The sequence below is a fragment of the Strix uralensis genome, chromosome 17, assembly GCF_047716275.1.
Source record: "Strix uralensis isolate ZFMK-TIS-50842 chromosome 17, bStrUra1, whole genome shotgun sequence".
Classification (NCBI taxonomy): Eukaryota; Metazoa; Chordata; class Aves; order Strigiformes; family Strigidae; genus Strix; species Strix uralensis.
Window position 1 is genome coordinate 2,637,557 of NC_133988.1, and position 26,247 is coordinate 2,663,803.

Here is a 26,247-nt window from a genome sequence, read left to right on the forward strand (position 1 = left end):
TTTCTTTTTAAACCTCCTATTTTTATAAGCAAACCAAACCGAAAAAGCATGCCTTAAAATAATGGCTGAGATCTGGAGATCTGCTAGGCTTCGCTTAGCTCAGGTTTTCCCTGCCACCATGAGAATTGGAAGCTTAATGGGTGTATTTTTAAACAGAAAAATATTGACTCATACATTAAGGATAAATCCCAAGCATCCCTGGCAAGGGGAGAAGCTGGATCCACACACCCACAGTCACCATTAGCACAGTAAAAATAGTGACAGCTGACAACTGCTGGAATTAGCTTCCCTGATTACAAATACCGGTTTTCTTTGGGGTTCTCCTTGTGCTTCAGGGCTTCTCACTTGTGTTTTTATTTCCCCTTTACATATAAGGCAGAGGTGAATGTTTGTGGTGGGTGTTTTCATATATTACTTCTTGCATCCGACAGCAAGGTTTAAATTTTCGGCTCACCAGAGGGCATGTGGGAAACAGGTACCAGGCAGTTCACTGGGGAGAGGCAGCCCAGATCCCTTCTTTGGTCACCATTAAAAGACTGGCAACATAAAGAGCACAAAAAAATTACCAGTTCAGATCTCCAGCCTGATTAAAATGAGTTATGCTGCAAAAAGGAAGATTTTATGCGAATCTGTGGCAGGTGCCAGGTGTGAGTGATGGCCAGCTTTTACCCAGGGATTTTTAAATAGAGGTCTTTCATTCCTAGCGGCTTTTCTACAGCAATTTCTGTTAAACTTATTCTCCTCCTGAAGAAAAGGCTTTTTGTTACCCAGACCATTTTATTTCTGAAAGCTCCTCCTTACATCTTCCCCATAATCCAGACCTCTTCACACCCTGATAAGAATTCAATGTCAGTGCTGGCAGCGAGCGCTTTCCCAGCTCGTGCTCTTTGCACTGAGCAGGTTTCAACGTGGGGCAGCTTTGGGAACTTTTAACTAAAAATACATTATCAACAATGTCAGCCAAGCCCATGCGGCGAAGGGTCCAATAGGGCTGAAATCCCCAGCTTTAACCACGCAGCCCCACAGCGCTCATGTTGTTTAATCCTTGATTGAGATCTCTTAAATCGTCTATAGACTGTCCCTTGTTACAGGTGCAGAAAAGCTATAAAATAGACATTGCCAGGTAACACTTTGTTACAGAGGACATTTTCCATAGCACTACGAAATACATGTTGTTCATCAGAACTTTCCAGATTTTTCATAAATTTTTTTTCTCTTCTTCCCTACACTACAGTTCATCATTTCTGGCACAGAGCACTGGCTCTAGGTATTTCATCCAGCTTTCAACTGGACTTTGGTTATATTAAATTAAAAATAACAGCTGCTCGCAGATTCTTGCATTGCCTTCGATAGAGACACATTTTGGACCAGATGCTTTCAAGGTTGCAGCGGTGTCCCAAAGCTGCGCTGCACGATAGACCTTCCAAGCATGAGTTAAGGCAGAAGCATCAATTTTTATGGTTTCTAATGACACCGGTTGAAATCACACGGCCTGTCCCTCCTAGGATCCCCCATGCAGTTTCTCCTGCACAGATTTCTCTCTGTTCCTTCATGTCTGTCTCTTTGGCATTTTTCCTTCCCACCGTTCTGTGCATTTCACAACCAAATCCGTTTGTTGCATCTCACTGTGTTTTTTTTTTTTTTATTTTGCATTTCCACCAAAATCTTGGTTTCTGCAACACATGCCATGTTTCCATTTTAACAACCCATCGCACACTCCCCTTTTTGCCTCTCATCACATAACGCAGTGTCGGCATCATGCTATGCCCCCGTCTCACTACGTTTCTATTTTCAATCTCATTACATCTTCTGCATTACATGTATGTCAACATCTACACCTCAGCCACAACACTCACACAGCAGGCAGGCTCAGCCCAGTCCCTTTCCTTGCACTGCCCTCCTCACAAGCATATCTCATTAGTGTATTTATCCCCAAAAGCCAGCAAAAGAGCCTCGTGGCTACTGTCAAGCAGGAGCCCGGGCTGGGACACATTGCCTCTGCTCCCAGCAGCTCAGGAGAGCTGCACGTCTCTTCCAGCCCAGGAAAACAAGGTGCAAAAGTGAGCAACCATTTCAGACTCTTGGGCATATGAGCATCTGCACTTCAAGCTGTGTCATGTTCTAACAGATCCCTGGCAGGTCCCTTGCGCTCCCCCAAGACCTGGGGGTGCATCGTGCTGCTGCAAGTCACATTTCCACGGTGTGCTCCAGAGAACAGGGCGAAACTTTGTCCACCCATGAGGCATGGAAAGACCATCAGCCATTTCAGCCTGGTGTAGCCTTTGCAAAGACAGCGGGGAAACTGCCTCTGGAGCTCAGCCTTGCCCCCAACATAGCAGTCACTGCTCCTTCTGTGCAAGAAAAGGCCGCGCAGGGGCAGGATCGGGGTAGGACGGATGCAGATCTATCATGTCAGATGCTCATCTCTGCAGCGAAAATATATCCTGACAGGCCCACAGGACAACCCTCAGCATGGTTAAATCTCCATGGTAAGATACTCTCTTGCAGACAGAACACCTCTGGTAACAAATGAGTGGACTGTGACCTGCAATGGAGGAGTAAAGGGAATTACTGATCATTTTAAGGCAATTCATCATTTCCCTGCACATCGGTAGGTGTCAACTTAGACTTTTTTTTTTTTTCCCTTTTGTAAATGATCTCTTTCCTGCAGAGTAAACTCCACACTGCCAGAGAGCAACACTTATTTACTGATGATGCTGGAGACAAACATATACCAAAGCCACATCCACAGCAGGAGGACTGTGCCTTTTAGCTGTATAACAACACACTCACTCTGACTTCAGCCACACCTACACCTCATTTTGGCTGCACCTCTATGGCCTGGGAGGCAAAAAAGCACAAACCTGCTTGGGGGTAGCAAAATCTTAATCAGCAGCAAACCTGGCACTGGCCTGCAGGACTTGGCCAAGACCCAGCACCTTTTAGATGAGTCAGGAAAGCACTAATGCACAGCACTATTCCCCAAAATTTCAGAGACTCCCTCTTTAGCATCTGTTTTTAAAGCCATTTTGCAACTCAGCTGGCAGGCCATTTTAATCCGTCGCACAGGAGTTGAATGGAGCACTGGGACATCGCAGGGTTTCCCAGCTTTGCACCTGATGATGATTATGGGAGCATATTCCCAAACACACACCTACAACCTCGTGCCTGACAGTTCTCCTGGGTGAGAGCACCAATAAATGCAGGTTGGACCGAACATTTTCCCCATCACCTCCTCTCCCCAGCCACTGCAGTTGTGGGGCTTCTCTGTGGTGAACTGAGAGAAGGCATTTTCCACCTGCACAGCCAAGGTTACCCCTATACCTTCACAGGGTCCCTGCTCCAGTGGGCAACACTCACTGTTCAGAGGTTTGCTGGAGGAGTCCTCCTTGCCTTGAGGATCTGCCTCGTCCACCCTCCCAGGAGCTTTGCTTTCTGTCTGGAGGACAGAAAACACTCAGGAGTTATCTTGGGATCTTCCTGCGGTGGATGCTAATGCTCCCCATGTCATCCCCTGACTTGCTGGAACAAAGAGCAAATCCAGACCTTACATGAATGTGCAAAGGACCTTGTGCTGGTTTTGGCTGGGGTAGAGTTAATTTTCACAGAATCACAGAATCATCTCGGTTGGAAAAGACCTTGAAGATCATCCAGTCCAACCATGAACCTAACAATGACAGTTCCCAACTACACCAGATCCCTCAGTGCTATGTCGACCCGACTCTTGAACACCTCCAGGGATGGGGACTCCACCACCTCACCACCGCCACCAATTTTCTTCATAGTAGCTAGTTTGGGGCTATGTTCTAGATTTGAGCTGAAAACAGTGTTGGTAACACAGGGATGTTTTCGTTACTGCTCAGCGGTGCTTACACAGCGTCAAGGCTTCTTCTGCTCCTCACACCGCCCCACCAGCGAGGAGGCTGGGGGGGCACAACAAGTTGAGAGGGGTCACAGCTGGGATGGCTGACCCCAACTGACCCAAGGGATATCCCAGACTATAGGAGGTCACACTCAGCATATAAAGCTGGGGGAAGAAGAAGAAAGGGGGTCACATTCAGAGTGATGATGTTCATCTTCCCAAGTCACCGTTACACACAATGAAGCTCTGCTTTCCTGGGGGTGGCTGAGCACCTGCCTACTGATGGGAACTGGTGAATGAATTCCTTGTTCTGCTTTGCTTGTGTGTGTGGTTTTTGTTTTACTTATTAAACTGTCTTTATGTCAGCCCACAAGTTTTCTCACTTTTACCCTGCAGTTCTCTCCCCCATCCCACCGGGAGGGGAGTGAGTGAGCAGCTGTGTGGAGCTTAGTTGCCGGCTGGGGTTAAACCACAACACACCTTGGATGTGCAAATGCAAGACAAGATAAGGAGCACCCAGCTGTTCTGAGGACAGAAATGTAGTACTTCAGACACTTTAAAAGTGGCAGTAATGCTTACCTGCTTACCTTTGACAGGGAACTGCTGGAGTCAGCCATGCAGCCATCAACACTGAGGCCAAAAAGCCTCTGTGAGCCCAGATCCTCCTGCAGCTGAATGTGAAAAACCTCTGAAACCAGTGAAATACTCTCTGTGCCCTCAGAGCTTGCCCTGCGGTAGGGTCTCTACAAGTGTCACGTCACACTTGTACCCACCAGCAGAGGTGGCTGGAGAGGGTTACCCACCAGCCACTCAGGCATGATCATGCTGACACTGATGAGTTTCAAGATATCAGGGTCTTCTGGGCAGAAATTAAGTCTTTTGCAGAGCGGAAAGGATGAAGATGGCACAAGAAAAAGGAGGAGAAAGGGATGGTTTGTGTGGGATCTCAGACTGTGACAGCAAAATTCTGGAGCTTCTCTACCAGGGGAAAAATGGGAGCACAGACAGATGAAAAGAGCTGTTTGCATCCAGCTCTGACAGCACCAAACAGCATTTGTACAGGTGACCGGCACCTTTCCAGCTTTATTCACAGAGCAAACATTTTTCGTACATGGAAAGGGAGGTACAAAACCATCAAAATCAAAGAGCAACATGAGATCAGCCATGCTCTGACTCCTCCTCTGACACCTTCCAAAGCATTCCTCTCATCCTCCAAGAAGATGCCAAGGACATCCTCAAACTTTACGCGGGCGTGAAAGAGAAACGAAGCTCCCTGATCATGCTGAACAGGAACAACCGGGCTGTTTCACAAGCTCTAGGTCAAGGTTTCTCTCCTACAGACATCAGTATGGGGAGCTGTCAGCACTGCATGAGCAGAATAGCACAGCTTTAGGGCCGCCTGGAAAGTGTGTGGTGACACACCAGCTCCGGTCCTCAGCTATTCTTCCTGGTCTTGGACAGCAAAGCATCTTCTCCCTACGATCCTCTGGATGGCTCCAAAGCAAAGCAATCCAGCTCACTGCAGCACAAGGCAGCAGCAGCAACAGCATCAGCCTCCCCCAGCCAGAGCAGGAGCTGCAGGTGTCAGTGCCCAGCAGGTTCCCACCTGCACCCCAGCACTAAAAAAACGGCCAAAACTGGAAAAAAAAAGTGAACGCATGACTCTGGCAAGAGCAAAAGTGCTACAGTTTAGCTGCATCCACTTCCTCACAGCATTCTTTAAAGGCTTCTCCCGGGCATGCATTGCATTGACCCCAAAACCCCAACACTTCTATGGGGCTGTGAGTGCTAAGTCTGTGTAAAACTCCATCGCAAGAGTGCTCCCAGCTCACTGCCCATTTAAAAGGAGACATCTCGCTCTAGAATCAAACACAATAAACAGACTTCAATTAGATGATGCAGGTTTCAATTTTTTCCCTTGTGAAATAATTGCAATTTATCACAGCTACAGGCAGCCTCAAATCACATCAAAACGTTTCAGCAGGAGTGAGACCAGACTGAGAAACTCCCAGGTGAGGCTCATTTGAGCTGAGCCATCAACATCTGTTTATTAAAACTAGAACAGCAGCGTTTGCACTTAATAACAGCTTAGAAGACACTGCCTGGTTCTGCAGGGAGGTGAGGAATTCATGTACGTGTGTCAGCCTGAGAGGCTCATCGCCAAACACCAACCTGAGCAGCCGTCCTCCCCGGGACATGGCCACTGAGGTAAGGCTGCACTGGGAGCCAGAGAAACATCTGATCCTTGCTGCAGCTGTAGCAGATTTCACATCTGGACACTGTCAACTTAAAGTAACACCAGTTTAACCTAAAGCAAAGCCTCTGTGCTCTACCTGCAAGACTTTCCTCCAACCTTCCACCCAAACCTGGAGGTCTCCCTGTCACCGTTGGCTCCTGCACCTCCTCTTCTGGGCAGGGGGAAGGCAGCAGGCTGTTCCCAGCCCCATCCTCCAGGCTGGGCTCTGTCGCACCTGCATCATCTGCAGCACAAGCAGTTCCCCGTGCACATGCAGCCCAGGGCTTTGTACCCAGGACATTGCAGCCAGCACCCCGCACCAGCTCTCTGCACACAGGACCGTGCACCCAGAGCCTTGCCCTCAGTCTCTGCGCACAGCAGCCAGGGCACCGCACCTGCACCTGCACCCCAGGACTGTGCACCCCAGCACATGGGACCCTCCACCACAGAACCTGACACGTGCCTAAATCATGCACCCCAACAAGGTGCACTGCATCACCATTCCCAGTCCTCCAGACACCCACAGTCCGTAAGCCCTCCTGGTCCCCCTCCCCACCACTCCTAACCCTGCAGCATCCTCCTGCCTCAGTTTACACACCCAGTGTAAGCAAAGAAGAGCCCAGAAGCAAAAAGGAGGTTTGTCACCATTGGCTTAAAGAAGAGGAGCTATCTGGGTTCCTTTGCCCCCGCAGCACCTGGCAAACCCATGCAGACAGGGATGTCATAGTGGTGAGCACCTGCAACATCTCCAGAGGGAAGGTGAAGATCAAGCAGAACATGTCTGAGGCCCCTCAGCGAGAGCCACCTCACCCCTCAGCCTGAGTTTATAACCCATGGCCACCTCCACAGCCAAAGGGGAGGATGAGGCCCCTCTATAGGACAAATTATATGTGAAGACATGTCCAAGAAAACCACATTAAAACTTCTTCTGCTTTACACAGCCACAGGAACATGATGCTTCAATGGAATGGTTCCCCAAACCCAGCGATCAGACAAGTCCCCACCAGGCCATGACCCACCTGATTTTTCAGGACTAACCTTGAAAATCTTGATTTGTCTGGAAGACCCCATGCAGGTAGGCAGAGCCCACAAACAAAACATTTAACTTGTGCTACAAGGGAGAATATCTCTGTACACCAAATTGGCAGTGTAGAAATCCGGGTCCTTCTGTTACTAATAAGCATGAAATGTTCTTCTCTGGAGAACCTTCTCTCTTTTATATCTTCAGAAACACCAGTTTGACTGTAGCCCGGCAGATGCTCTCTCTGATACAGCCAAAGCTCTTCCTTGGGGTTTTTCCCTGGTGAACATGGTGATGCTGGATATGCCGGATGCTGCGGCTGAAGCTTTTCTCTTCTCCTGGAATTTTAAGGGCTTCTGTGGGAGCATCCTCCAGTGACCAGAGAGTGCTGAGCCCTGGCAAAGCTCATCTCACACTGTCGCAGGGCTGGGGTCTCTCCCCCAGGCAGATTTGCTGGTGCTGCAGAAGCCACGACTGGTGAGCAAAGCTTTTGGCATGGCTCAAAACGTTTCTGGGATGATTTTCCTGCTGATGGTCCCCTTCATCTTCCACGTTGCTCCTTCACCTGCTGGGCCAAAACAAGAATCCAGGTGTTTGTGCAGCAGAGATCATGGGAGACACGGAAGCAGATGCTCAGGAGCAAATGCAGAGTCACGGCACGAGATGCTGTGAAAACGGAGGCATGGCTTCATCCCAAGCTGCAAAACAACAAGAAAAATAAGCAAAGACAGGAACAGATGCTTCAGCTTACACTGAGCAGTGGGGAATAAAAAAAAAGTGGTAAGAGGGAGGAGGTGCAGTCCAGCCAGGCAACATCACTGCAACGTGCTGTCCTTGGGGACCACAGCACCTGTGATAACGGAGGGCAATGCAGGTTCCTCCACCCGAAGACCTTTTTGCAGCACGCAGCAGGGAAGGAACAGCACTTCTGGTTGTTTTTTTTTTCATTCTGTGCAGGCTCATATCACTTTCTGAGCAGTCCTGATATGCTGAGCAAACATCTTCACTGGCCTATAAATAAATCCATATAAAAATGGGTGGGAGGGCAAAGAGGGTTCATCTCTAGCCCAGCTGGCAACCTCTAGCCCCAGCCTGAGAGCACAGGATGCAGCTCCAGGGAGAGAAGGATCTTGTCCTAACCTGCTCCCTGTGCTGCTTTTCCTATTGTCCTGCATCCTCCTCTCAACAGCGGCTGGACTGCAACGGCCACACTGAGAAACTGTGTTGCAGGAGTTGGGGAATAAGATGGGAGTTAAGCCACACATGGAGGAACATCATAGAGTTTCCATTATTCCTCAGTTACCAAAGGGAAACTGGTGGATGCAAAATGTTTTCCTTGTTTCTATTATAGTGTCCCTGCTCCAGCACCTGGAATAGACTTTGTTGTACATGAAACACAGCAGCAGCTGACTTTGGCCATGGGATAATTTAGAGATAAAACTGTGAGTAAAGAGTCTTTGAATTGCCATTGTCCAGAGCTTTTTCTATACACCAGCAGGTCCTCCAAAGAGAGGAACAAAAGAATATCTGAGATGTGAATCTCCACTGAGCATCCTGTAAATTCACATTCCCTTCCAACCATTTTTACCATGCAAGCTCAAAGCCTCCTAGTCATCCTTCACCATTTCAATTCGTCATCCCCAGCTACTCCCAGACCTTGTTGGAGAAGCAAATGGTGACAAATCAACCCCAATGTTTCCATGAATTGTTGAAGAACCAGCAAGTTCTGTTATGAAAGTCCATCACTAAAGCAAAGTTAATCTTCCACTTACTGTGTCTTCAGCCTCCTCCAGAATCAAAACCTTCATGCACATAACGAAGAAGGAAGGTTTGAGGCCCAGACAGGGAACCCCACAGCTGAAATTCCTGGTGATGAAAATGTTGTTGTGATCATTCAGAGATTTAGGAGCCATTTCTGCGTCAACCTTCTGCTAAAAGATCAGTTTTATCTTTCCTAGTATCATTCCTATGACCTGTTTGCAAAGACATTCATGAAGCCTTGCAAGCATTTGGGTTTAAAAGCTCTTCAGAAAAAAATGCAGCCTGCACCACAGTCCGCTTTGTGAAACTTAAAGGGAAAAAAATAATGCAATAACTTCAGCAAGGGAATGGCTGTGCATTGTAAGTAATTTCAGAAACCTCCCCAATCCAACATTGCAGAAAAAATAATGAAAAACACTTTTATTTTAATTAGAAAGAAAGCACACAGGTATTTCAATTCTCCTCCCCTCCCTTCCCTGGAAGGAGGAATAATAATAAAGTACTGCAAGGAATTCTCCTTTCCTCCTCTGCCCATGGAAAAACTCTCCTTGGCCATTCTCCTGTAAATTAAAAACAGCATTCTCTCCAATGAGATGTGTGGAGGCTAAAAAATAGCTTTCTCCTTTCCAAAATTAAATGAAAACATCTAAACAGAACAATTGCCTGCTGTTTCTTTCATTACATATTTCTGCCTGCAGCCGCCCCAGGGCCAGTGCTCCCAGCTTGGCTGTGCCGCTGAATCCTGCTCGCCTGAGGGCACTTGGCAGCTTCAAGAGCCATCACAACCACACAGCACTTTTTAATGAGGTATTTGCAGGAGCTTTGCAGTTGCATTCATTGCAAGTTCATGCAACCCTGTAACTGTGACACCTGCCCCTGCAGAGGCTTCCATGTCCAGCGAGAAAAGGATGCACGTGAGATCACGCGTGGGGAAAAGAGTGCTCCCCTGAAACCATCCAACGCTCCCCCAAAGGCAAGTGCCCCAGCAGGGCTACAGGCAACACCAGAGCTCTGGGGAGGGTGAGCAAGAGCTGTGTTTGTAAGAAACTGGGCTGGTTTCTGCAAGGAGGGCTGAGTCAGCCCCTTTCCCGCATCTCCAGGTGGTATCCTGGTCCCTTCTCTGCGCTCCTGCCCATTCCCTGGCACTTGTTCAGACACTTCACAGAGCCAGCTTATTATTAAAGCTAATAACCGGGCTTGCCAGCTTTCTCCGATACCCTCATCCAGCAGAATTTGCCCACAGAGTGGACAGATAACTGCAGTAAAGAGCGTGTATCTGAAGGGAGAAGAGGAAGGCAACAGCAGAGGAGCAGGACCTCTTCTTTTTCAGGACATCCATCTCCTAAATCATCTTGAGTATCCCTGTATCATTGTATCCTGATCTTGAGCTGGGCTGAGTCCTCTCACTAAGTCAGCAAGAGCAGGTTTCTGCCAGGTGAGTGAGCTGAATCCCATCAGCAAAGGTCTGCTCAGTGCCAAGGACAGACAAGAGAGTGCCCAGAGCCCTCCCAGCAGTTACCCACTGCCCGGGTAACTTCACCCTCAGAGGGTAAAATCCTGACCCCGTGAAGAAGTCAGTGGCAAACAGCTCCTAAGAATCCCTGCATCTTTTTTTGGGGTGAGCCAAGCTGAACCCCTGGGCTGGGGCCCCACTACAGAGTGTGGTATGTAAAAAGTAAAGCCAGGAGCCCTGACTATTTGTATCAGCACTAGCGTGGCCAGCAGGGACAGGGAAGGGATCTTGCCCCTGTGCTCAGCACTGGTGAGGCTCCCCTCGATGAGTGGGTTCAGTTTTGGGCCCCTCACTCCAAAAAGGCCATTGAATGACTCGAGCGTGTCCAGAGAAGGGCAACGGAGCTGGTGAAGGGTCTGGAGCACAGGTCTGATGGGGAGCGGCTGAGGGAACTGGGGGGGTTTAGTGTGGAGAAGAGGAGGCTGAGGGGAGACCTCATGGCCCTCTGCAACTCCCTGAAAGGAGGGTGCAGAGAGGGGGGATGAGTCTCTTGAGCCAAGGACCAAGCACCAGGACAAGAGGGAATGGCCTCAAGCTGCGCCAGGGCAGGGTCAGACTGGCTCTTAGGAAGGATTTCTTTGCAGAAGGGGTTGTTGGGCGTTGGAATGGGCTGCCCAGGGCAGGGGGGGAGTCCCCATCCCTGGAGGGGTTGAAGAGTCGGGTTGACCCAGCGCTGAGGGATCTGGTGGAGTTGAGAATGGTCAATGTTGGGTTCATGGTTGGACTGGAGGATCTTCAAGGTCTTTTCCAACCTGGATGACTCTGTGGTTCTGTGACTATGAGCATCATTCCTTTGCCGGAGGTCTGGTCTAGGGGATTCCTGCCTCCCATGCCACCTCGGGCTGCAGTGAAGAGCCATGGCTTCCCTGTACTGGATTTACTTGTCCCACACACAGATGTGCTCCCTGTTGTCCTCCCCTCCATCCTCACTTTGTCCTTTCTATGGGACGGCCTGGCCAGCACATCCCACTGTGACCAGGGAGATGCTGATGCAGGAGCTGGCAGGGACCAGACATTTCTGAGGAGATCATTGCTCCCAAGCCCATGTACGGACATGAAAGGACAGCAATGCTCTCAACAAGTTTGCTGTCTTTCCTCTGTCTTGTTTAAGCTCTCTCCAAGCAGACACACAAGCGCCTGGGACTACAAAATTTGTCCTGCTAGGAGACACCATAAAGAGACAATTTATTTCATCAAGCATCTCATATGTTCTCCCTTCAAAAATTAAAATTGCTGCAAGCTTTGGTCTGAGCACCCTGGATCTGGTGCACATGCAGAAGGGATGACTCTGGCAGCACAGCACTCAACATGCACATGGGTATCAGGTGAGGTACAGGTCTGGGCTGATGAGGAACAAACATTTTCTCTTCCAACGGCATCCTGGGCAGTGGCACCTTGCATTTGAATGCTACAAGTAGAGATCCTCCTAATAGCTCAGCGCTGCTGAAGAGGAAGGTTCAGCTCCTCCTTCATCTCCTGTCCTCAACCACGTGCTGCTCCTGCCCACCGCACTCCAGCTCTGGTGCTTGTGACCATGAGCAGAGGGCAGCCAAAGCAAGATTCCTCCTTGCTTGTCACACAGAGCTGCCAAGAGTGCTGAGCTGCTCACAGGACCACACTTTGCAGAAAGTGCAGTCCTGGTGGAGACACCCAAACCAAACCCCCAGACTGGGTCCCTCAAGCTCCAGCACTCCTAATCACCTTGCCCAGTGCTCTTCCAGGTGCTCTCCCAAGCCCCCTTCCCTTCTGCCACGCAGCCCTCCTTCATGCAGGCTTGTCATCTGAAGACATTTTTCCACCTAAAATGCTGACCTCCTTGGAATTTGGAAAGCTTCGCTGACCTCCATGGTAAAGGCTTGTCAGCATTAACAGTGCCCTGTTTTGTGGTTTCGGGATTTACTGCTCTGACCCCACATCCTAATTGCAAAGCACTTGCAGCATGCCTGGCCACAGTCTCCACCTTGACCTGGGACAAGACAAGTCTTTCAGCCCAGGCACCCAATCTCCCTCTCCCATCTCTTCCCAGCCCCAAAGCATAATACCAGCCCCTCTCTGCAGCCACCCCTGGACCTCTCCACCCCATTTCTTGCTCTCACTCATACCAAGCTCCCGATTACATGTGAGGAAGGAGATGCAAAGATGTTGGTAGGGCTCCCATGTTCACCTGGCTGGACCTGGACAACAGCTCAGTGCAGGAGTGCAGGTGTGGACCCGTACTGATCGCTCCTAACACATGTACTACATGTTCCCAGCCAGGATCTCTGCCAAGGGAGCCTGAAGGGAAATTTCCTCTAGGGAAGGTCCTTGGAAAACATCCTGCAAAGGGAAGATCCAGCAACTCCACGACTGGTCCTTCTGGGCACACACAGGGAGACTGAGCAGCCAGGGATGTCTCTCCATCTCCATGCCCCAGCCCAAGTCCTGGACACAGGACACAACTCTTCCTGCAGTTGTGCTTGTTCCTGCCATTTGTGCTAGGGCGTGGGACACCGGTGAGATCTGGCATCAGGAGCTTCTGTTGGTGCTGGTCTCTTCTCACACGTAATTAGTGATAGAACAAGGGGGAATGGCTTTAAACTCCAACAGAGGAAGTTCAGACAAGACATTAGGAAAAAAATTTTCACAGAAGGAGTGGTCAGAGAGTGGAATAGGCTGCCCAGGGAGGGGGTGGAGTCACCACCCCTGGGTGTGTTTAAGGGTCATTTAGATGAGCTGTTGGGGGATGTGGGGTAGGGGAGAACTTTGTAGAGTCGGGCTGATGGTTGGACTCGATGAGCCCAAGGGTCTTTTCCAACCTGAATGATTCTGTGTGATTCTGTGATCCCATGAAAAAGTGTGTCCTTGTGGTGGAACAGGAAATGCAACCTCCAAACTGCCTGTGAGATGTACCTCATGGCTAATCCCAGGTTAGGAGATGAGAGACTGAGAGCAAAGGAGAAGCCGCAGAGTGAGGAGTGTAGAGACCCTGTGTCTCACCCAGGCAAACTCAGAAGAGGGTTCCCTAGGACCTCCAGGGCCCTTCTACCAGCAGGTCCCTCAGCCTTCAACAAAAGATCCTGGTATCTCTAACTCCATGACACAGATTTATGGTGGTGTTGGGATCTGCCTAAAATCTCTAGGTTAGAAACAAAACCCTGGTGTCCTAACCTCACTGCACGGCTATTCCCACCAAGCTAAAGTCCTCTTGGCGTGCTCTGTGGTGGAGCTCTGCACCTCTTGCTTGCTTTGGATTAGTCCCTTGGGTGAGGCGGTGGCAGAAGGTGAGTCCCTTGTTCCAGGCTGTCCCCATAGCTCCTCTCTAGCTGTGGTGGCCAGCTCTCTTCCTGGGACAGTCAGGTTCCCCAGGCTGTGGTGTGTCTTCTCCAGCTGAAGCTCCTGCATGCAGCACTGGAGATGGTGCAGGAGCTCCAGGGACCCCTGGCTACGCTGTCGGAGGCCAGGCATGATGCTCAGGGATAGGGAGGAGGTGGGACGGGAGTGTGGATGTTCACTCTGTGCATGGGAGAGGCAAAGGTCAACCCAGGTTTGAAGGGCCAGGAGGGTCTCACAAGCACATCCCTGACTCTTGGTTGGTGTCCCCAGAGCCTGTATCGGAGACTAGCCATGGGCACACAGGGCTGGACACACATCTGCTTTCCATGTCATCTGGGGAGATGTGATGCACACTTCACAGGACAATGCTGGCCCAGTGCAGCCTCTGTAGGTGAGCTGGAGGTCCCTGCAGGTCTCTGAGACCCCAGCCAGAGCAGCCCCTCCTGAAAACAGCCACCAGAAGCCCCTGAACCCCCCGCCCCAACTTTGCAGGGGCTAAGAGGAGCTTTGAGGCAGGACCTGAAGCGTTCACCTGGATCAGCTGCTCCTTCAGGGCTCCTAGAGCTGCTGTCTTCTCCATGCAAAGCTGTTCTTGCTGCTGCCTCTGCTCACACCGCTGCACGTGGACAGAAACACAGGTGGCCCCACTCACCGGCAGCCCACATATGGGGTCTGTGAGTGGCTGGAGAGGGGCCACTCTCTAGCAGACATCCCACCGCCCTGCACTCCAAGATGCGGGCTCCAAGGACAAGGAATTCAGATTCCTCCAAGGGCTGATATCTGTCATGGATTCCATCTATTTCACAGCTGCAGAGAGGAGCTGGGGGCTCTGCAGGTGGTTGAGGAGAGGGGAGAGCCTGCCTGTCTCCATCACTGCTCTGCCCCAAGGAGCAGGTGCTGTCCGACACAGGCAGAGGGTGTGAGACCACAGGCTGGAGCCTTACAGCTGCTGTCCCCAGCCCAACTCCAAGCCCTTAGCCACTGCAGGGTCTCTGCAGGACTGCCAGCCCAGCAGTGCCCCAGTTAAGGTGATGGACAGGTTCAGAGAGTCACCAAAAGCCTCCAGCCCCAAGCCCCCGGCTGTGCGGCACAGGCAGAGGACACAGCCCAAGGAACCAGGGCTGTTCTCTGGGTCAGACACCATCGGTCAAAATGCACCCTGGCCCAACAGCTGTGTGGGGTGAGACCCTCCGGCCCATCCCCACATCACCTTCTTCCTCCAGCTGGTGGATCCCTGGGCTTCCTCTGTCCTCCACAGCTCCCCGAGGTGATGACGGATTTGCTCTTGGAGGCCATGCAATCCACGGAGCGCGTGGCTGGGAGAGAATGGAGATGAGATGGAGGAGACCAGCCACAGGCAGAGAGGAAGAGCCAGCATGCCTGAAAGCACCGAGCAGCTCCTCTGCAAAGGGTGCTCCAGGGCTGTGGGGCGCAGAAGCCCATGTCGCCCACACCGGGCAAGCAGCCTCCTACCAAAGCACCCTGCAGTTACGGGACTCACCTGACCACTGCCGGCACAGGGCTCTGCCCCACGGCACTGTTGGGGAGGGGGTTGTGTCCACCTGGGCACGCTGAGGTGGTCCCCGTGGTTGGGAAGGGCCCAGTCTGCCCCCGCACCGCTGGCTCGCAGGGGTGGCTCAGGAGGTGCTGCAGCCGCTGCAGCCGTGGGGGAGCAGTCACCGGGAGAGAGACGGATCAGAGCGGCAGCTGCACCACCCAGATCTGCCCCCTGAGTCCACTCAGCCCCTCATATAAAAACTGCTGGCCTTGCAGCCAGGTCAGAGCTTCTAGGAAAGATCTGGAGCCACCTTGTACACCCAGGGCTGAGCAGGAGAGGTTTGGCATGAGCAGGTCAAGCATGGAGGCACCCAGGAGAGCATCTCCTCTGCCCTCCCGAGGCATCCCCAGCTCGGCGCAGAGACCTTGCCCCTGCAAGGCAACCAGCTGAGCTCGCTGCCCGATGCACCCAGCAGACCCTGCCATCCCTGCACAGCCCCTCTCAAGAGCAGGACAAAATGCCTGGGTGACCTTGGGGAACAGCACATCTGGGCTGCTGTGCTCCCCAGCACTGCTCCCCCTCCCTGCATGAGCCACAATCCCCGGCCAGCCGAGCGGAGCCGGCAGTTCTGCTGTGGTTGGATGTCACCAGCCATGGTGGGCCCTGGCAGCTGCTCCCTGCCCAGCATGGTCCCTGTGTGAACTCAGCTCCCGGGCCCTGGACTGGAGTTATCCCGTATCCCCAACCTGCTCCAGGGCCTCCTGGAGCTGCCAAAGGGCATCCACCTTCTCCTTCTGGAGCAGCACGTGGAGCTGGAGCAGGGCTTCCTGCCTCTGCCGCAGGAGGGAGCAGGTACGATGCTCCAGCTCCCGGAGCCTCTGCAAGAGAAGCCGGGGTCACGTCACCCCTTTTGGCAGCACACGTCCACCCTCCAGGTCCAGGAAGATTCTTCCCAAGGGCAGTCTCTGTGCTGGATGCCTGAGTCCCTCCTGGCACCACCTCAGCCTATCCGGCACAGGGCTTGATGACCCTCCTGGCAAGCACTGAGGTTTGGTGGGGAGGTGTCGGTGTGGCATCGCCACCCCGGGGTCACTGCAGAGCCCCAAGCCCTGCCCTCTCCTCCTGCCTGCATCCAAGACCCCAGCTCTCCCTGCCTCTGCTGGGTCTCTTCAGGGACCTTCTGACCTGTGACCAATAACCCCAGTCTGCACACAACCATACGAGGGGTTTTCCCAACAAAATCTTCTCTTAAAAACCTCCAGCCTCTCAATAAAGTCTTCCAGCAGATAGATCTAGTTCGGCTCTGTAGGGATTTGGGCAGCACTGAACGCTTCCCGTGGGACATGTGCCTGCCTGGATAAGGGGCTTAGGCTCTGACAGGGGGGGGGTGATGTGCTCCTCCCCAGGGTACCTCCAGTGTGACTCTGGGCCCCCTGGAAAGCCAAGAGAGCACTGACCTTCTGTAGCTCCAGTTTCTCTTCTTGCAAAGCCAATGTTTTCCTTCTTTCCTTCTCCAGCCCCTCCTGGCACTCCGCACAGGTTCCCTGCCCCTGCCAAGACTGGAAAATCCCCCTCTTCTCCACCTCCCATGTCTTTGCCTCTTCCAGGAGCCAGCTCTGGCCCTTGCATCATGCCCAGGAGCGACACTGCTCTTCCCTCCCAAAGCAGAGCTGGTGGCCGTGGCCAGCACAGCCCCTGCAGCCTGTCCCCAGCCCACCAAGGACACGCCAGGACCACATGACTGAGGACCTCCCCGTCCTGTCCCTGCCACCCCTGGCTGTGCCTGGCCACCCCCTGCCCTGGCCATCTCCAGGTCATCTCACCATCCTCTCCAGGACTGTCAGGTCCCCATGGGTGGCATCCTGGATGTGCGCCCGCGGCGCCAGGCCAGCCCTGCACTGGGGACACCGTTACCCATGTCCCCGTCCGTGCCACTCCCCGGCTCCGCAGACAGAGACCCCACTGGATGCCCACCCAGCACCCAGGGGTCCAGGACCCTCTTGGGTTTCCCATGCCATCTTCTGCTCCTGGGGCACTGCAGGCATCTGTGGGCATGCCTGAGTGCAGGATCCCCGCCTGGAGCCCCTGGCATACCTGTCTCTGTCTCCTGTTCTCTGAGTCCCCTTCACACCAGATCCCAGTGCTCGCGTCCCCTCCTGGCTCCTCTGCAGGGACCAGCACAGTGACACCGGCTGCCCCCCTGCACGCTGGCAGCAGGAGTGGGGTGACCAACCCATTTGCTTCTCTCCCCGTGCATTTTCATGGCCACCAAGTGGGACCCAAGGTCCTGGGCCAGGCTTGGTCTCCTGGCCGCGTCCCCTCTGCTCTCCACACTCCAGCAGAAAGCAGAGCCAGGAGCCATCCCCTCGTCCATCACTGACCACCCAGAGCATCCTGCCACAGCTGGGGCTGTCCCCCGGGTGGCAGAAACACCCACCCTGCTGTCCCCCACCCCGCAGGGCACAGCCAGGCCAGGGATGTACCTTGCAGGGCAGCACAGCTTTCTGCTTCCCACGCTGCCCCCGGCACTCAGCCACTCCTGGGCAGGATGACACATTTGCCCCTGTTCTGCATCGCCCAGGGGGTCCTGCTGCTGTGTTGGTACCTGCAGGAAAAAATGGCATTTTCACAGGAGGAGCCCACACACCCCAGACAAACCCCATCAGCAACTGGGACAGGTCCCTGCCACTGTGCCCTGCATGCAGCTCGCTGCACCTGCCCAGAGAGAGGGTCCCTGGCCCAGACATGTCCCTTCCCCCTGGTTGGCCCTGGTCCTCCATCCTCCTCCAGCAGTACCCCAGCACCCCACAGTCAGCCCAGACTCACAGTGAGACGAGCAGGGAGCTCTCCTCTGCCTGCTGCCTGCTCCTTCCTTCTCTACATTATCCACAGCAAGAGTGATGTCCCCTCCATGCCGTCCCCAGAGAGCTGGTGGCTCCTGCTGTCTCAGGCCCAGGGGCTTGCTGGTGGGATGTCCCCTGGTCCTGGCAGCACTGGCCCTTGGCAAACCACTGGTGGCAGAGCCCCTCCTTGCCCCAGCCCTGCTCCTGCCAGCAGAGATGCCTGGGACTCTCTGGGGACACCCAGCAGCCAGGTCTTCACCATGCAAGGCCATGGCCAACATCTCCTCCCCTGAAAATGGATTCCCATGGGGAGAGTCCTCCCAGCCCAGGGCCAGCTGCGTGGAGGGGACTGGCCAGGGACCCCCCCAGGCCGTCCCCAAAGCATCACTTTGGCTCAGTCTGGTTATCCTCCCTCCCAGAGACTCCAGGCTCTGCCTCCTCATCAGAGGTGGAGACCTGCCCCGCGGAAGATGTCTGCCCGGCTCTGCCGCCAACTGCTGCCAGACACCCGGTCTTCTCCCTGCAGGGAACAAGGACTCATCTTGCCCAGGATTATGTCCATCAGGCTCATCTTCCTCCTCCTCGGAGAACAGCAGGGGCTCCACCATGGCCTCCCGAAACCTGGCAGCGAAGTCCTCCGTGCAGATAGAGCTGGAGCTGCTCCGGTCCCCCAGGCTGGGCTGGGAGCCGGAGAGCTGAGCCAGCCCCCAGCAGCACTCCTCCCATGGGACAGGGCTGGCGTCACCCCGGGGACACCCGTCACGGTGTCCTTCCAGCTCTGTGTGGGAGAGCAGAGCCGTGAGCCTCCCCTGCGCCCGGGCAGGGATGGGAAGGAGCCACCCCATCCCATCCAGCTGCATCTGAACCAGCTTGGAGGTGCCAGCAACTCACCAGGGAGCTTTGGCAACGCACCTAAGCTCAAACACCGAAGGCATCCCACCCTCTCCAGCAAGAGCCTCAACCTCAGCTGCTTCCCAAAGAAAAAACCACAATAGGATCCTTTTTTTTCAAAAAACAGGGTAATTTTTCACCGCCATGGCAGCACAGCTCAGCTTGCGGGGGCAGCAGGGCAGGGGGCTGGGATGCTGTTAGCTCTCCTACTGTGAAAAATGGGAAGCTGCTGCCTGATGGGAGGGTCCTGATCCCAAACGTGCCCTTTGCATCTTTGCAAAAGCCCCCCTGACATTGCCCAGGGTAAAATTCTGCTCTCCCAGCGCTTGCTATTTTGGTCTCTGCGGTGCGCTGTTGTTTTATTTAAATAGCTGCAAAATCCTCTGCCTGAGCATCAGCACATCTGCTAGTGCCCCAGGAGGCATCTGCAGGAGGGTTTGGGCCTGGCGGGCTGCGGGGGGGGCGCAAAGCAGAGCTGAGAAAGGACCAGAGTGCCCTGTCCCCACTCACCAGCCCTCCAGGAGCCAGCGAGGGAGGTGGCAGCAGAGATCCCACCGACCTCAGTGCTGCCGGTGCCCCGCGCACCCGCGTCATCCTGCTGCAGGGGGGGGAGCAGGACATGGGGTGTCACTGGTGACCCGTGTTCACACAACTTCAGTGCACCAGGGAGTGGGACAAGGCAGGGGCACCCCACTGTTGGTGCTGCATCGTCCCCCTGGGTGGTCCCACTGCACCCCCACAATGTGACCCCCCTGCCCGTGCCCCACCCCTGGTCCAGTCTACGGTCCCGGCGTTCCCGAGCCCAGGATCCTGCAAACCCGGGCTGCTCCCCTGGGCCCAGCTCTGCAGAGAGGAGAAAAGAGGCGCTGCTGGTCAGGACTGAGCAGCAGGTTAAAAGCCCCGGGGGGGAAAAATCCCCTATGTTGGGGTGTGGGGGGACTCCAGTGGGGACAGGCAGGGAGGGCAGCAGGCAGGAGCCCTGGCTTCTTGCACCCTGGGCTTGCAGATCACCCAGCTATGGAGTGGACAGGACAAGCCCATCCATGGCAGCATGGGAGCAAAGGCATGTTGGTCCAGGGCTGGGGGACAGCCAGGCACTCCCGTGCCCTCGGTGCAGTGTCAGGCACCTGCATGAGCCTTACTGCATTTCTGGCCTTTGAAGACAGCCTCCTCCTGCTCCATGCCCACCACCCAGGCCTGCAACACAAGGCAAGGTGAAGGTAACACGTTCTAGAAGCCTCCATGAACTCATTAGGCTTCAGAGTGAACATGCTGAAAACGACACAGCCCAGCCCACCCATCTCCCAGAGCCACAGTGCCGAGCTGAGGGCCACGCCACGGGGGTGACAGGTGGATTTGCAGGTGCTGTAGGGCACAGAGGAGTCAAGAGGAGTCATTAAAGTCAAGACACCAGCAGGCTTGCTGCACCCAGGAGCTGGAGGCCCTTGGTCTCGGTGCTGTGTGCCTGGGGCCCCACTGCCTGCACCCAGAGCAGGCAGGGAGGCTCCTCCCCACCACCCGGTAGGCTGCCGGCATGGGCCGAGTGGGTCCCAGCGCTGGGGTTCCCCCCCCCCAGCCCCAACCCGTGCTCACCTGGCCAAGCTGGGCTGGGGCAGGCAGGGCGGCGGGCAGGACTGCAGGCAGGACAGGCAGCACTGTGTGTGCCTGTTGCCTGGCAACGCTGCAGCGGCCGCCAGTCTCAGCCTGCCCAGGGCTTCCACCTCCACAGCCCCTGCCCAGACCCTCCTCCAACTCCCTGCCCAGGGCCTCCTCTCCTGGGCCACCTACTCTTGGCCACCTCCTGCCCCAGACAATGTCCCCTGGGTCACCTCCTTCCCACCATCCCCAGAGAAACTCCTTACCTGGGCACCTTCCCCTGGGCCAGCTCTCTTGTTCCTCCTTTCCTGGACCTCCTCCCCTGGGCAACCACCTTCTCCCTTGGCTGAACTCCACTGGGACATGTCCTCCCTGGATGAGCTCCTCCCCTGGCCCTCCTCCCTCCCTGGGCAACCCCTTCCCAGGTCCTCCTTCTCCTCTAAGCTCTCCTGGAGAACCTCCTACCAGGGGTACCTACCCCTGGGCCACCTCTCATGTTCCTGCTTTTCTGGACCTCCCTTCCTGGGCAACCTTCCCTTGGACATCTCCCATCCTGGACAACCTCCACTGGGCCATCTCCTCTCCTGACCCTCCTCCCTGCCAAACCACCTACCCTGGACCACTTCCTGCCCTGGGCAACCTCCCCCCGATCCTTCTCTTTCCCTGAACAACCACTTCCCTGGATCTCCTTGTCCTCTGGGCCACCTCCCCTGGACAACCTTCTCCTTTGGACAGCCTTCCCTGGGCCACCCCCTCCCCCAGCCCTCCTTCCTCCTTGAGCTCCCTTCCCTGGACCTCTGGGCCACCTCCATGGTCCCTTCCCTGGCCACCTCACCTGCCATCCACCACGTGCCCAGAGCTCACCCACCTCAGGGCTCCTCCAGGACCCCCACCTGCGGCCTTGGGGAGCGAGTGACCATCTCAGCACTGCGGCTTTTAAAACTCCCGAATCCAAGTTTTATTACCGTGTAGGAGAAGAGGGATCACTCACAATATATTGTTCAAAAAGAAATACATTCAACAGCATTTACAGTGGAATGACATTAAAATCCCTGTGGGGGGAATAGAAAGACCAGGAGATGGTGCTCTGGTTAAGTGCTGCTGCTAGATGATCTCTGGAAGATTAAAATTAGCCTAAAAACCGGGGGATTTCTGCTTTGGGTGGTGCTCCTTGTGCTCCCCCGAGCTCTGCTAAGCTGTGATGGTGATTTCTAGACAGACGCAGCGACAGGGGGGGGTACATCAGAGAGGACCTCTCAGGGTCCCAGAGCCCAGCAGGACCCTTGGTGCCAGCACTTACTGAGCAACACCTCGCTCCCCGCTCTCCTCCGCTGCAGGAACACTCGGGTCCCGGGTTGGGGACAGCCTGTGCAGGAGCTTCTCACCTCTCCAAGTTCTCGGGGAACACTTGCATTGACAAAGCGAACAAGGAAAATAAGGCATTTTGAAGAGCTCAATTTCTAGTCCATTTTACAAAACTGATTTAGGCCTCAAGTGGAATAAAAGCCCCACAACTTTGGTTGCCACCACAAACCAAGCACCAAGGTCCCACGCGGAGCATCCTCTGTTTTCGCAACCAGGCGAGAGCCCGGCTCCAGAGGAGATCTGCACACCCTGGGCTGGGCCACCCGGCAGCTCTCCGCAGGCCACATCCAACACCTAATGCAGCACTTTGGCTCACTGCAGAGCTGCACCAGCTTTACTGAGCCACGGACAAACCTCCGGGAAGGGCCTGGAAGGAGCAAACGTGCCAGATCAGCTGCTCTAACACTCAGAGAGCCGGGAAGCGGCTTGGAGCACCCCGCTCCCAAACACCTGAGTGCCGCCCTTCAAACCCCAAATGCATCGTTTCTAGATGGGAATGTCTTTCTAACACCTTTTGAATGCTGTCGCATCCAGCTTTGGAGCAAAATGTTGCTTCTCTACTTTGGGAATTACTCTGTCACCATCACCCCTACACTCTGGGACAAGCCTAGGGAAATCGTACTCGTGCTACAAAAACTCAGACAGACACTTCTGTCTTCATTATTTTTCATCTATTGTGTACCATAGAAATTTAAGCAAAATAATTTTATATATATTTATATATATATATATAAATTAGAAGCAAATAAATAAGATTAAAGGGTACAATGAAATCAGTGGGTGTTGCCACTCCAATAGCCACTCACTACTGTTACGCCATACAAGGTCTATATATACTGTACACGTAGGTTTGCTGTAAATAACAGGTATGGAGGTGCTGGAAGAGAAGCTGACCAGGAGGAAACTGATGGTTGAGGAACCTGATTGCATAAGTGTTCCGTGTGCAGCCTGGGTATTCCAGTTACCATTGCCTCAAAGTTCATTATTGCTAATTATCTTCCAATGTGGATGTGACAGTCTGGCTAGGGGTGACCTCTGACCCCCACGAGGCAGCAGTCAGTGTGATATGATGAAGACCCGGAGAAGAAGACATCAAAAATGAGATCCAGTGGGCGTCCAGGTCTCCCTGATACTCTCTGGCCCAGCGGATCCCATCTTCGGGGTCCTGTCACCCCCATCCTCCCCATCGGTGCTGGGGACCGGTGGTCCCTGCCTGCATGGCCGGTGCCTGAGCGCCGCTGGCTCCTGGTCCTCGCCGATCACCGGCAGGGCTTGCTCCGCTTCTCCCGGCGGGTCCAGGGCCGCAGCAAGGCGGTGGCACGCAGGAAGGGCAAGCGGGGGACGTGGGGTTCCCCCAGCCCTGTGCTCAGGCTGCTTCAGCCATGACCTGAACTGCTCCTGGGAGAGACCAGCCACGAGGGAGGAGAAGGAATGGAGCCAGGCACCAGCTGCCCGCCAGGCTCAGGCTGTGATCCCCGTGCTGGGGAACTTCAGCCCAGACCTGTCTGGCTTCATGAGGAAGACACAGGGATGGGAGACCCAGGACCAAGGCTCCATCCCAGCGGCACCACGGCATCTCTTCCCTCCCCTCCCGCCCGGCGTCAGGCAGAGCTCAGCAGGGAGACGCTGCCTGTGAACCCAGCACCAAGGTCCAGGCTCCTGCCAGCCCCTGGGCTGAGCGATACAGAGCGGGAGAGAGCTGGTACCTGGACCTTGGAGCATCACTGGTCTACAAACCTCTCCGCTCGGTGTCTGACAGGTGTTCCTGATCTCAGCGAGGCCATTTCCCCCTTCGGATGTGGTTGCAGGAAAACCAAACCAAACCTCACTCAAATCACTCTCACAAAGCATCGTGTTAAAGACAGTCCTAAGACTTGACTAAACACGGCAGACTGCGGGGAATCTGCTCAAACACTTCTTGGGAAAGAAAAAAAAAAGAAAAAAGGTCAAAAAAAGATCACTGAAATATCCTAATTGGTGTTACTGGGATGACTGGGTACTGTGGGAGCCACCAAGAGCTTCCGGGATCAAGCGCCACAGCCCCTGGAGACAGTTTTCTGAGCAGGACGCAGGGCTGTTCGTGTCTGTCTTTGAAGAAACCTGAACCAGGAGCAGATTTTTTTTTTTAAAAAAATAATTCCATAAAGTCCACACACAAATGGGGAAAAAAAAAACAATGTCAAAGAAAAGAGCTCACACAAATGCACAGCATCCCCACAATGCGAGCATCTTTGGAAGTCGACGTCTCAGCTGATAAAGCCGAGGCGCTGAGATATAGGCAGCAACTCCTGATAGCAGTAAATATGCTAGGCTAAAAACAAACCAGATTCACCGTCCTTGTTCCTAATTAGTCGCTGAAAAAGCCATCATTAAAAAAAAAAAAAAAAAAGGATGCTATTTATTAGTGCGTAAAAAAATAGGTTTGGAATCCCTGTTTAGATTTGCTTTTCAAATTTCTGCATGTATTGACTCTGTGTATTTGCACTATTAACTGCCAGCGGGACGCTGCCAGCGTGTCCTCACTGTCCCTCGGTCTGTCCCGAGCTGAGGCGCGGGGCCGGTCACCCCGGCGCGAGCGGGGCGGCTCAGAAGATGTCGGGGCACGTACTCCAGTCCTGCTTGTCCTTGGCCTCCCAGTAGCCACCCTTGTAGACGCAGATCAGCTCCCCTGTCACGGCATCCACCTTGCGCTCAAACCACAGCGGGATGTAGCCTTCGTAGTCCTTGCCTGTGCGGGGAGAAACACGGGGGTGAGGGCTGCTTCTCCCACCCGGCCGGTCCCACAGAATCACAGAATCACCTGGGTTGGAAAAGACCTTGAAGCTCCTCCAGTCCAACCAGGAACCTCACACTGACCGTTCCCAACTCCACCAGATCCCTCAGCGCTGGGTCAACCCGACTCTTCAACCCCTCCAGGGATGGGGACTCCCCCCCTGCCCTGGGCAGCCCATTCCAACGCCCAACAACCCCTTCTGCAAAGAAATCCTTCCTAAGAGCCAGTCTGACCCTGCCCTGGCGCAGCTTGAGGCCATTCCTTCTTGGCCTGGCACTGGTTCCTTGGCTCAAGAGACTCATCCCCCCTCTCTGCACCCTCCTTTCAGGGAGTTGTAGAGGGCCATGAGGTCTCCCCTCAGCCTCCTCTTCTCCAGACTAAACCCCCCCAGTTCCCTCAGCTGCTCCCCATCAGACCTGTGCTCCAGACCCTGCACCACCTTCACTGCCTTTCTTTGGAGAGGATAGCAGCAGGGTCCTTCCACCATCCCCACACCCAGCGGGGTTCCTTCGCCGTGGCGAGGGGCGGGTGGTCCCTGCCCCCAGCATCCCAAAGCATCTCACCTTCCTCCAGGGCTTCCACGGCCTCGGCCTCTCGCCTCCGGCGCACGGCTCGCTGCTTCTCCTCCAGCCGCTGCTTCTCCACGTTGGCCTCGTCCCAGCGGCCGCTCTCCATCAGGCGCTGGTCGGGTCTCAGCCGGCTGTCCGTGGGGGCCACGCGCTCCTCAGGCTCGTTCAGAGTGAGGGCCAGGTCGGAGAAGAAATACATGTTCTCGGCGTTCTCCCTGTGGCAGGAGAGCCCCCATCAGGAGGGTGGAGGTGGTGCCTCCGTCGAGCAGAGCTCCCCAAGCCCCTCGTGAGCTTGTGTCTCACCCCAGCCCCACTGATGCTGCTCCTGATACCCCAAACAGACATGTAGGGGTGATTTGGGGAGCCCTGTCTCCCACCCTCTGTGCGTGGCACCTCGATGGGTGTCTTGGAGGGGAACAGAGACCCCTCCTCTGTTGGCTCTGCACGGGGAAGCTAAAAGCCAAGCCTACGAATTCTGAGTGCTGCATCACAGAATCACAGAATCACCCAGGTTGGAGAAGACCTTGAAGATCCTCCAGTCCAACCATTAACCTCACACTGACCGTTCTCAACTCCACCAGATCCCTCAGCGCTGGGTCAACCCGACTCTTCAACCCCTCCAGGGATGGGGACTCCCCCCCTGCCCTGGGCAGCCCATTCCAACGCCCAACAACCCCTTCTGCAAAGAAATCCTTCCTAAGAGCCAGTCTGACCCTGCCCTGGCGCAGCTTGAGGCCATTCCCTCTTGGCCTGGCACTGGTTCCTTGGCTCAAGAGACTCATCCCCCCTCTCTGCACCCTCCTTTCAGGGAGTTGTAGAGGGCCATGAGGTCTCCCCTCAGCCTCCTCTTCTCCAGACTAAACCCCCCCAGTTCCCTCAGCCGCTCCCCATCAGACCTGTGCTCCTACTGCCAAGCCAAGACACAAAACAGCTTCACCCAAGAACTGCTGAATCCCCAACTGCAGAACTGGTGGTACCAAGCAGAGGACACTTTCCAGAGGGGACCA

The 26,247-nt window shown here is 54.4% G+C and overlaps 1 protein-coding gene across 1 annotated transcript in view; it reads right to left on the reverse strand.

The window, feature by feature from the left end:
• Window positions 1-21,464: 21,464 nt before the first annotated feature.
• The window catches only part of OSBP2 (oxysterol binding protein 2), a 129,320-nt gene continuing 124,537 nt past the window's right edge, over window positions 21,465-26,247 (reverse strand). The window contains 2 exon segments of the mRNA XM_074887534.1: window positions 21,465-24,626; window positions 25,235-25,455. Coding sequence (XP_074743635.1) covers window positions 24,484-24,626; window positions 25,235-25,455 — 364 coding nt within the window. The 3' untranslated portion in view covers window positions 21,465-24,483.